General features: G+C 37.4%; 1 protein-coding gene across 1 annotated transcript; it reads right to left on the reverse strand.

Annotated features, from left to right (window-relative positions):
- Positions 1-2,156: 2,156 nt before the first annotated feature.
- Positions 2,157-3,200, reverse strand: LOC142174851 (uncharacterized). Its single transcript, XM_075241215.1, has 2 exons — positions 2,841-3,200; positions 2,157-2,478 (listed from the first exon to the last, which is right to left on the reverse strand). The coding sequence occupies exons 1-2, from the start codon at positions 3,150-3,152 to the stop codon at positions 2,251-2,253; spliced, it is 540 nt and encodes a 179-aa protein (XP_075097316.1). The 5' UTR covers positions 3,153-3,200; the 3' UTR covers positions 2,157-2,250.
- Between the last annotated feature and the right edge of the window lie 9,302 nt (positions 3,201-12,502).

Below are 12,502 nucleotides of genomic sequence, written 5' to 3' on the forward strand. Positions count from 1 at the left end.
GGGCTATGGCACAGACTACGTGTGAGGTTATGTGGATACATCACCTTCTCACGGAAATTGGTATAAAGCATACTACACCAGCAAAACTTTGGTGTGATAATCAAGCCGCTCTTCATATCGCCTCAAATCCGGTATATCATGAAAGGACAAAACATATTGAAGTTGACTGTCACTTTATTCTTGAGAAGATTTAGGAAAACTTGATTTCTACTAGTTACGTGAAGACAGGAGAGCAATTGGCTGATGTATTCACAAAGGTGTTAAATGGAACTCGAGTTAATTATCTTTGCAACAAGCTGGGCATGATTAATATCTATGCTCCAGCTTGAGGGGGAATGTTAAAGAATGAATGTAGACATAAAGAATGAATGTAGACAGATTACTTGTGCTATACATAGATAGAAAAGTATTGAGATTTGATAGCAGATTTTTAGGATTTTCCTTTTACTTCTTTCCATAGTTAGGATCCTATGTGCATGTATATATATGTATCACTTCATGGAAAAAGATACCAACTTCGATTCTTCCATACCTTGGTTTGTCACACTTCCATTCTGTATTAAGTATGCTTATTGCGAATAATAATCACTTCTTGTCTTCTGCATGATGCTATTCTTGCGATCATAAGATATGAAACATTAGGGAGTAATCATTCTGATCTGGAAATGCATAATGTGCTTCTAAGTGTCTTATTGTTCCCAATGGATATTACATTATTACAGCTCTATTTTCTACTGGAAATCCAAACTAAAAGATTTCCTAGTTAGCTTTATTTCTTGATCTTTTTTCTTTTTCATTTTATCTTCTATACAGAAAGAAATTGTGCTACATCTTTTTGCTTCTCTGTGTATTCAGGAAACAAGAATGGGAACCAGGAAAAAGGGGAAACTGTTACGGCGAGAAGCTCCCCATAAAGAACCAAACCAATAAAACTAACCTCGACTTGCCCACAACGCTGATGGTGGAAAAAGTACTAGCTAGGCTGGGCTCAAAGGTCTCCGTTCTCAACATCACTCGCCTTACAGCATACAGGAAAGATGGCCACCCTAGCATTTATCGCCAATTTTATAGTATACTCTCCCCTGAGGAATTAGCAAACCCTGCAAGTTACTCGGATTGCATCCACCGGTGCTTGCCAGGGGTGTCTTATTTATGGAATGAGCTACTATTTTAGTTTTTCTGACACGACGAAGGCTTAGTCCGATTAAGGATTTTAAGGCAGTAGGTGAAGAATACTACTGCATTCACTACTATTTTGTGGCTGATCCTTCAGTTATGAAACTTTATGCATAGAGCACAATGTACATCTGAAAAGCATGTGATTTTTGTTGTTCATAGGTGAAAAAATTTAGTTGACAGAACCCACTGCATAATGAAGAGAGTTTGGTGAATTTCAGAGTTTCACTTTATTATATAGTAGTTATAGCCGTTAGTAGTAGTAATATTGATGGAAAATTTGAACCAATAGCAGTGACCACATGCGACTTGGTCAGTCAGTTTTGTTCACCCTTTGCCTTTTAAAATACAAAAATTGTATTATCGCTTGAATTCAAATAATCAAACCTACCAAACTAAGATTTTCTCATCCCACATATTTGAATGAAGCATTTTTAAAAAGCCCGAGTTTAAACTAATACCCAGAAATCAAAGGAGAAAATCAACAAAGCAGACCAATTTCAAGCCACTATCATGACACAAAATGAGTATAGTTCTAAAGTTGGCTGTTTGTTTATCATTAAAACTACTAATATGTTGGAGTCATGACTCAAAAGTGCAAGTTGAGTAAGTTCTAAAGTCGGCCTGTTGGTTGGCTCACATCACCATTTTAACAACTATAGTAGATCCAAACATAAACTTGCGATGGAGCGAACTATTTGTGTGTCACTTGACTATTAACAAGAAATAACATGGTCACAGTTGAACTCGATTATGACAATGTGAAACTTGTATGGACAAAAGTTCAATCTTTAAGGAAATATAAAAGTGAACATACCGGTAAGAGATTTAAATTGAAAAATTGCAACTTCACTTGATATCGTAATTTAATAAGATACTTATAGTTGACTTAGATGACATTTATCACAAGGCTGACTTCTTTTCAAGTAACTTGATACTAATCATTAACATATTCTTTGACATATTACTCGTTCATTTAATTTAAGATATACTTTAAACAGATAAACTATTTCAAACTAAAATTATATTTTCTTCTATCCTGAAATTAATTTATTTTTGCTACAACATAAATAGTTAGGAAGATAGTGATAAATTCAAATTGACGTTAAACGCATCAGCAGATGGGGTGAGCGAGCCTCCTGGCTCAATTTCTGCCACATTCATGTCAACGTCACATTTACAGTAGTCTCCATCTTTAATTTGATCTTCACACTTACAGTAATCTGAATCTTTAATTTGATCTTCCATAGAAATTTGAGCAGAATCTACATCAACCAATCTTGGCATGTCCTTCACCGGATTCTGTCAAGATTCAAACACAAAAGTCATCATATAGTAGTTGAATTTCATTAAAGCTCAAACCCTTCAAACATCAAACCGAACCAAAGGTTTTGAATATTAGATAGATGGTAGCATGTTAAAATGCTCTTAGAAGCTTAGAGATATGTATGAGAATAAAAGGAAAATGAAAATAAAGGTTAAAGCACACACATACTAGTCCAGTTCAATATATCAAACTCAAAATTATGCATTTTCCTAGGTTTTTCATTTTGTTCGGCTTGTAGAAGCCGAGTTCCATGTGAACATTAGATAGCAAGATTTAAAATTCATAGGGAAAGCATTAATTCATGCACATACAGAGAAATATTCAAAAGAGTGTAGACCTTCTCTTTCCTGTAAATGGTGCCATCTTCTTCAAAATGCCAACCAGCTTCATCACATAGTGCCTTGAGAAGATCATTCGTGTCAGCATGCTTCGGCAGCTTATAGTTTCCATGAGCCCTCAGACCGGCAAAGATCTTGTGTGCTACAGCTCGACGTTTTTGTTCTCTTTGCTTGTTTTTCTGCCTCTCCCTATCAGAAGGATACCGGAACTTTGTCACTACGCTGCCATTTTTTGTGGTTTTGTGAACCAACCATGGCCCTCTACTGGTTTTTATGCACCCTCTAAGAACACTTCTTCTCTCTTCAACCATAGTTATGAGTTCTAGCTACTTTCCTCTTAGCTTGTTTCTTTGTTGTTCGTTCCTCTTCTGGTTGTGATAGTAATAATTAATTTATATATAGAAAGACAACATGTAGACAAATTAGCGATAGTACAAATAGCACAACATGTATTCCTCCATTTTGGCGTGAGTACTATATATGTTTGTGAAGTCCTTTTAACTTACTATAAAATATTTTACACAAATATCAATCATGATCAAAGAAACTTTACTGAGTGCAGAAGATTTTATATTAGTTGGTCTTTTTACAGTTCTCAGGAACATTGACAAGTGTCAAATTAATAGAATTAACATCCTCCTCTAATTTTCTATTTGAGACATATTATCAACTAACTCATGAAGTAAATTAGGATTGTTAATTTCCATGTTGCGTGAATTCTCTATCGAATCCGTGTCGGATTTTTCAAAAATATACTTTTTTGGGAGGAGCCGAGTACGCCGAATATTTTTTGTAAAGTCCAAGCAACATAGGTTAATTTAGTTGATATTTAATTGGTGTTGGTGAGAAAACTCTTTTTTTCTTTTTCTTTAAATCTTGGATTAGTTATAATGTTTCCAACTTAATTATTACTAGTTAATGTATTAAGGAAAAATAAAGCTAGTTGAGACATGAATAACAATTACTTCTATAATTGGACAAGAAACAACAAATAAAGCAGCATAAAATTATTTGTTGCTGTCGGATATCAAGACACGATCAGGTGAGAGTACTTATTTTCTGAAATTTTGATCTTCTGCTCCCTTTTGTCCAAATGCAATGAAGAAATCAAAGAATATATGAGTACAGTATACTACAGCCTTCTTGATTAGCCACAGACAAAAGTACTCTTTTTATTCTTTGATTCCTCATATGACATTTGGACAAAAAGGAGCAGAAGATTAAAAATAAGTTTTTCTGGATCTTTATAATAATAACCGGAAAAATGACATTGTATAGCCGTTCTAATAATCATAACTGAAAAATATATTTTTTTGTATACATTAAGATATGTTATATACAAAAAATATACAAATTTTTAACTTTCTTTTGCGCCGGATGTAAATAATTTCGGCCACGGACTAAAAGTGATCTTCACCGATAATAATTTGGAAGGTTACCCATATAAATTCATCTGCTTCGGATTAATTCTTTTTGATTGAGATCTTTTAAAGAAAATCTACATAGAGTATTCAATAATAATAACTCAATATATAACCAATTAATTGTAATGAAGAAGCAAATGAGATTAATTTAATTCAAATACCAATATGTTATTTTAATATTAAATGCGACTAAATTAAGCAACCAAAAGGGTAATAATTCTATCATGGACTGCTTAAGTGCAGGTTCAATCCCACCAAATTAAGAGCCTCCATTATTCTATATATACCTTGAATTTCTCTTTTTAAAAGGTCAGAAAAGAAGTAAGAATTAAGTGAAATATTAGAATGTGGTTAAATAAAAAAAAAGTTCAAACTTGTTTCGCTAAAAATAATCTCCCTCCCATTTATATGAGAGTACTTAACTATACAATTAAGATATGTTTATATTAGTGGTACAATGGTGTACACATGAAATTTTATTAGTAGCGTCAACATTTGAAAATGTGAACAAACAAATATATTACTATAACGATAAGCAATGTTATTTTTATATTTTTACCCCATATTTTCATTTTTCTTATTATCTAAACGTGTCACGACTCACGTAATATCGCTTGGGGCAATGTACCTGCGCCCTTGAGTGGTAATAAAGGAGATATGTTAGTTTTTGGGTGCGAAGTAATTTTTGGGTTGAAATGTTAGTTTCATATAAAGAACACCACACCAAAATAAAAAATTGGGATCAATAGTTGTCTTCCTTTTGCAAAATCCCATTCTTGCTTTACGACGATAATTGCTTTTGTTGACTAGTCAGTAGTCATACTGAGAGTTTATGAAAAAGCAACAAACTGTGAATTTTGAAGAAAGAATGGAGAGAAAATAGGTTATGAAACTTTCTATAGGATCTCAAAAAAGTATCCATTTTAATGAAAGAATCTTCTCTTATTTCTCCTTAACAAAACAAGGGAAAGCTACTTTCTATCATTTCTTTTTGTCTTGTTCATTCTAAATTCCTATTCTAGTTTTCTTTCGTACTCGTTACTCAGTTCTCAAGTAGCAGGGTTGTTTGTTTGGGCATATTTATATTTAATTTAAATATATAAATGTTTATATTTAAATTAAGAAAAATAGTTCTACTTTCCCTTCTCTTTTCCATTGACCATTGCTCTCATGATACGACACGAATATGGTATGACACCAGCCCATACTCAGGTAAAAACTTACTCATATTAGGTATTTATATCCACCCAATAAATACATAATATAAGTCTTCACAAACATAATTTAACACTAAAATATAATTAATTAAGATATATTCTCATCTTGATTTATCACTTAATCTGTTAATCATGATAAATTAGTATTGGGGCAGGGGTAGAGCTAGAAGGTTATCTATGAGTTTGGCTGAATTCCATAATTTTAGTCCAAATATTGTATCCATATGAAGAAATCCACTCGATATGTGCAAAAATTAAATTCAAAACTCTATTACTAACATCTGATATTGCTATTCTAAAATTTAGAATTCATAGAATACGAATCTTAATTCCACCTATAATAATAGGAGGTGTTATACCATGTTCATGTCATATCATAATTGTGTTATGTGTCAAACAAAACCTGCCTTATCATGGATCAAAGACTTGAACAATATTATGACGAATGTGTCACAAAATAGCTATATTATTATGAGTATATTACTTCGAGAAAATGACACTGCATCCAGAAACCGTCTTCGAAAATGAAACCTCTAAATTGGTTTGAAAATGCTACGGGAAAAGTTAAAAATCTATTACTGCATAATAGAAGAAGGCCATTAGCCCAATTCCAAAGAAGAATTAATCAGAATTGCACAAAGTTTAAACTAAAAACAGCTGGTTGATATTTTAATACAGGTATAATTAATGGGTAATATGTGTATAACTGTACATAATCAGTCTATAATTTATGTATACTGGCTAAAAAAAAACAGTAAATCTGACCGGCTATTTATATAAAAATTTCTATGAAAAGACCCAATTTTTAGTTAAATGAAGCCCATGTTGAAAAGGTCCAAATAAGCTTTAAACCGATGTAATTGACGATTTAACCAAAAGAGAATTAAAGAAACTCGAATACTTGGATTGAACTGACGAAAAAGAAATTAGTCGAGTGGAACTGAACCAATTCACAAACCAAAAATCGAAAATTCGAACCTACATAATCAGAAAGTGAACCAAACATTCATGCCCACACTTACCTATTTTGACTTGCCATGACCTCTATTATTGTCTTATAGATCACAAGGAGCTTAATTCATTTGACTCATCCACTCATTCTTTATACGTGATTTATAGACAAGTAAATCGATTTGATCCCAAAATGATAAATAAATTACACAAAAATATAATACTTAGCTTTGAAATCGAGATAAGACAGTAGCAATCTTTATTCTGGGAGTAGAGTTTCCGCAGACAGTAATAACAGTATTAATAAGCAAGAAGATAAAATATTATTGAGCTTTTGAACAGAGTATAATATTAGCTTGTCAGAAAATTTGTGTCCTTTACAATGATTGTAGAGCTTACTATTTATAGTTGCACCTAGGGAACAAGGTCCTAGGATCAAGCCCATCTTAAATGACAATTATGAGCGCCATTGAAGAATATGTAATAGTAGGCAATGAATATCATATTCTCTGTAACGGACCGTGCACTTAACGCTATAGAATATTCTCCATTAAATGCTATCGGGTGGCAGGTATTTAATTCGCCTTTATGAATACCATTCTCTTCGAGATCGTTGCCTTCGGACTTGATTATCTTTGGTCTTCAACTCCACGTGTTGCTTTCTCATGCAATCATTTAATATGAATATATTTTACCCTATACAGATAGTCCCCCCTGCTTTCCGGTGGCATAACCTTGTATCACGGGGAAGTTGGTAAAGATACCTTTTTTGGCGGAAAATTCTCTGACTCCCTTTGAAAAATTTCTGACGGTTGATTAGACGCACGTCTCTCGCATTTAATGCCCGAACATGCGTCATCCAACGATTCATAAATATTTTTGCCGGTTATCGAGGTAATTATGGCCACGATTTTAGCCGCCTATTCCTTTAGTTATACGCATCAAACTTCTCCATTTACACTTCATAACTTTCCAAGCTCTCTCAAACTCTTTTTACTCAACTCATACTTGCCTTCAACATTCTCTAATTTTCTTCTTTAGAAAAAACCTTTTCCTCCCTTCTGATAACAATGGCCTCTTCTTCCGGAAATCCCAGTTCCTCTAAGAACAAAGATAGTGTTGATGATGCTCCTCCTCCCACGGTGAGTACCATTATTCCAAGAAAACTCATCACAACTAAGGATTTCGAAGAGAAGAATCCTTCCGCTAACCCTCGCACATGGGCTATTGGCGTGTATCCTTCTTTCATCCGTCCTTCCAGCATTCTTGCTGTGAAGGAAAACGATCGTTGCCATGATTTAAACATCATCAATCCTGACCTGGCAGAGTGGATAACCTTACCGAAGAATGGTTTAACATATTTTTACACGTATCCCTTCACTTTGGGATCGTTCTCCTTGAGCGGGGAGCTTGACTCCGTAATCGTGGAATTCTGCATCCGTTACCTGGTATGCCTGGCATAGTTAAGTCCTTTTGTGTGAAAGACAATTGCTTGTCTTCTACGTCTATGCCAGGAGACGGGAGAAGAGCTATCCCTGACTCTATTAATGAACCTTTATTCCCTTAAGATTTTCTGTGGGGGAATGACAAATTTCAACAAACGTGGATACCATGCTTTGCTAACCAGTATGGATGATGACAACGACCGTGGGTGGATAGAACAGTTAGAGTTAGTTGCCACCAGGGACATTATTTCGACCATGACTCCATCCTTTCTGGAATTATGAAACCACACTAGTAAGTTCGTCGTTTATCTTTTCTTCTAGTTAAAGATCGCCTTATATTGTTACCGATCCTTCTTATTTTACTTATTTCAGCAACTTGGTGGACACCACCTAGGGTTGAAGGCTTGGACCAGTAGGTCCAGAAGATTTTTGATGTTACTACGCCCGAGACCCATACGTGGAAAGAACTAGCCCTTAAATATGGGTGGAAAGCCTAAAATCATGGTAGGTCGAACTCATCTTGTTTTTACCTTTCGTATAGGAAAATTGATTAACCCTTCTCTCTTGTTGAATTCAGGTCTACCTCAAGGCTCAGTTGTCGTCCCCAAGGAGAATGTTTTGGCTGATCCTGCTGACGCAACGAGGCTACTGCAGGAGGCTTTCACCCGAACATGTGTCTCCGGGCCTGCTTCTGGTGCAAATGCTTCTTCTCGGAGTCCCCGGCCGGAGAAGAAGCAACTAAAAAGGCAATATTCCTCTGCGGCCGGGGAAAAAAATAAAAAGGTGAAGGGTGCCATACCCAAGTCGTCCACGGATGCTGTAGTGAAGAGCACCGTGACCGAGCAGGCCATAGACACCATGGTGATCGACGATGATGGAGGAGTCGGTGATGAGAGGGCTTCTCTACATAAAAGATGCTGACCTTCATCAGGTCAATCTGTTGAGCTAGTCACGCCAACCGAGGATGAGGCCTCGACACTCTAGGGGAGTATAATGTAGTGAAAGATGCCAATTCTCACTTCCAAGTCCTAGTCGCTGTTCTCGGTACCATGAGGCTGGGTAGCCGGTCTATCCCGTCCACGGTTGATGAGCAACCAACAACTAGCACTGCTGTTGTCGCGGATGCTTCACAACCTACAACACCATCAGCTTCATCTCCTTCTTCACCAACTCTACCTTCGCTACCAGCAACTGCTACATCATCTCCACTGGCCGCAGTTGTTTGATAGGAGGACGTCCCTCTTCCGCAGTCCCCAGTTCATGGGAATTTGGGGCATAATTATTCTATCCCCTTTAAAGATCCTCAAAGGAGGAGGAACATAACCCTACCAGATGCCTCTGCTATCCCTGCAGGTGGAACTTGTTAATTATCTGAAGTCTCTGACTTCAGAAATGAAAGAAATAAAATACAAGCTCTCTCGGGAGAGTGCTTGTTGAACAATGCCATGCACAACGCAACGGCGGTATAATCTTTATTTCCTCTATTGTTTCTTCTATCTTTATTATGGCAAGGTTTTGAGTTTGCATTTTTTTGCAGGCTAACTTTGTTGCTTCCAAGGGCCTTCAGAGATTGATTTTTGATAAGGAGGAACTTACCTCCGAGCGGGATCAATTGTTAGCCGAGCGAGATCAGATTATTGCTCGTCTCCTCAAACTGAAAGCACGAGCTGCTGAAGCCACTGAATTGGAGGCTCGATTGCAGCAAAACAAGCAAGAGGTAGTGACCCTTAGACAAGAGACTGCCATGTTAAGAGTACAATTTGAAGAAACTAGGACAAAGTGGTTTGAGGACCATAATGCCGTTCTTGCTGCATCCGATCGCGAGGCTGTCTCTACTGAAAGGTTGAATAATTTGGAGGTGGCCTGAACTCCAAAGATGAAGAAATTATGGTTGCGGAGGAGAAGTATGCCCGGTTACAAGAGAGGCATAAGAGAGTCATAGAGCACAATAAAGTTTTCAACTCCACTGTCTGTGACCTCGATGTCAGTCTACGGGCCACTAGATCCGAGCGGGATAGCCTTTCAATCGAGTGTGACCATCTTAATGAAGAACTCCAGTGCCAAGTGGCTTCCCTCATTGTTGAAAAAATATATTCTATGTATAACATGAGGAGAAAAACCTTGAAAGAGGCCAAAGCAGGCATTATTGACTTTGATGCCAATAATGCCCGTGAGCTGGAGACAACTGCCTGAAGGGGTCTTCCGGTCCAGCCTGATGCTACTGACTCTTTTGGTTCTAGTTTAGAGTTCTCGGGAACTGAAGAAGAACTGAAAGGTTAAGATGCTGATGGCCAAGATGGTGAAAACCAAGATATTGAACCGGTGGCGGATCCGCCTACTTCTCCCGGGGGTGCAGATGCTTCTCTTCCTCCGAATTCTGGGGTGTGTAGTAGTTTAGCTTTTTTCTTTTTTTCTTTTTCATACTTTTGTATTTGTGTAACTTCACACATTTACTGTGAATAGAAGTACCATTTAGTTTAAGTATAGTGCAAGTTTTTCTCTTTGCGTCGAATTGTGCAAGGCTTCGGGTGTATTTTTCCCCGAGAGCATTTGGATTCCCGGCATAATTTCTTCCGGAATCAACCCTTTATCATGAGGGTTTCATAAGAGAGGGCCCTCTTATGTTTATGATGCTCTTGAAGAGGACGTCTCCTATTCATTATGGAACTAACATTTGAAGAACTTGTTCAACTTTTAAATGATAAAATTAATTCATTACTCAGATAAGAAACAAGATAAAAATAAAAGGACTTTACTTTAATTCCTTTCATTTTCAAAAGTACATAAGCATTCATTATGCTAAAAAATTTGCCAGTAATTAAGGGTAACTTGTACAACTTGTTTCTACAGTGCTTTTCGTGCAGTCCCCGGTCCCGATGATAAAACTTTGCTCCCAAACTTCGTAGTCCCGATAAATGTGGTAGTTATTTCCGTATTCTTATATCATTCCCCCCAGTGTTCTAATGCGAAGGATGCATATTTGAACACTGGAAGTCTTGATCCTTTGGAGACTCCACTAGTGGATGATTAGATAACCTTTAGTTCGGTAGCAAGTTTCACTTCCCCTTAGGAACTTCGTTATTGAGCTAAAGACTATCTATAAACTCCCCAGTGGCTTGCACTCGTAACGGTCGGGTAACCCTTGGCCCGATAGCAAATTTTGCTTTCCGATAGGAACTTTGCTACCGAGCAAAAGATTACCTAACCACTCCGTAGTGATCCTCTGTTTGCGTGCCTTGTCATTTTAAGGTCTTATTCCCGCTGACGAAGCTTCCTTCGTAGTATGCTTTCCGTTGTTGCCTCGTTAAGAACCTTGCCAGAAAAATCCAATTGGGACAAAAACTGGGCGAAGGAAAAAAGAATGCAGCACATACTTTCAGTATAGGTGAGGCTTATCAGCAATAGTATCTTTTGAGGTGTTCCACATTCCAGTTGCTCGGAAACTTTAGGCCGTCTTGATTTTCCAATTCGTATGACCCTTTCTCGATGAATACAGAAAGCCGGTAGAGGCCTTCCCACGTTGGACCCAGCTTCCCTACGTTGAGCTCCCGGGTGTTATGAGTTACTTTCCTTAAAACCAAGTCTCTTACTTTGAAATAACGGAGGTTGGCTCTTCGACTGTAATATCTTTCCATTTTCCGCTTTTGGGCTACCATCCTTATATGCGCCAGGTCGTTGCGTTCGTCGAGCAACTCCAATTTGACCAACATTGCTTTATTATTTTTTTCTTCTTCCGTTAGAAAATATCTCAAGGTAGGTTCTCCTACTTCTACTGGGATCAAGGCTTGTGCTCCGTACACAAGAGAGAAAGGAGTTTCCCCTATGCTCGATTTGGCTGTTGTTCAGTATGCCTATAGTACTCTTAGTAGCTCTTCGGGTCATTTGGCCTTTGGCTGCTTCCAATCTCCTTTTGAGATTTTGGATAGTCACCTTGTTTGTTTATTCTTCTTGACCGTTTACGCTCGAATGATAGGGTGATGATATGATCCTTTTTATTTCAAGTCTTCAAGGAATATTGTGAGTTTTGCGCCTATAAATTGTGGCCCGTTATTGCAAGCTATCTCTTTGGTATCCCGAATCTGCAAATTATATTCTTCCACAAGAAATTTACCACTTCGCGTTCACCGATCTTCTGATAAGGACTTGCTTCAACCCATTTAGAAAAATAGTCAGCTCAAATCAAAATAAATCTTACCTTACCGGGGCTGGTGGCAACAGGCTGACTATATCCATCCCCCACTTTATAAACGGCCATGGCGACAAAACTGAGTACAGTAGCTCTGCTGGTTGATGTACCAATGGTGCGTAGCGTTGACACTTATCGCATTTTTGAACATAAGCCTTGGCGTCTTGCTCCATCCAGGGCCAGTAGTATCCTGCCCTAATTAATTTTTGAACTAAGGAATTCGCGCCTGAGTTATTTCCGTAGATTCCTTCATGGACTTCCCGCATGCCATAGTTAGCTTCGGAAGCCCCCAAACATCAGGCCTACGGTCCTTGCAAAGATCTTCTATATAATTGACCTCCCTTGAAACTGTATCGAACTGCTTTAGTGCACAACGCCCGAGATGCCTTGGGATCTTCAGGTAATTTTCCATGCTCAAGATAGTCAGTGATCTCATTT

This window comes from Nicotiana tabacum, chromosome 3 (assembly GCF_000715075.1).
Source record: "Nicotiana tabacum cultivar K326 chromosome 3, ASM71507v2, whole genome shotgun sequence".
Taxonomy (NCBI): Eukaryota; Viridiplantae; Streptophyta; class Magnoliopsida; order Solanales; family Solanaceae; genus Nicotiana; species Nicotiana tabacum.

Excerpts from the sequence above, each read along its gene's own strand:
- LOC142174851 (XM_075241215.1), bottom strand. The coding sequence starts at position 3,152 with ATGGTTGAAGAGAGAAGAAGTGTTCTTAGAGGGTGCATAAAAACCAGT. Across the intron at positions 2,479-2,840 it reads CCATTTACAGGAAAGAGAAG|AATCCGGTGAAGGACATGCC; the intron begins GTCTACACTCTT and ends GAATCTTGACAG.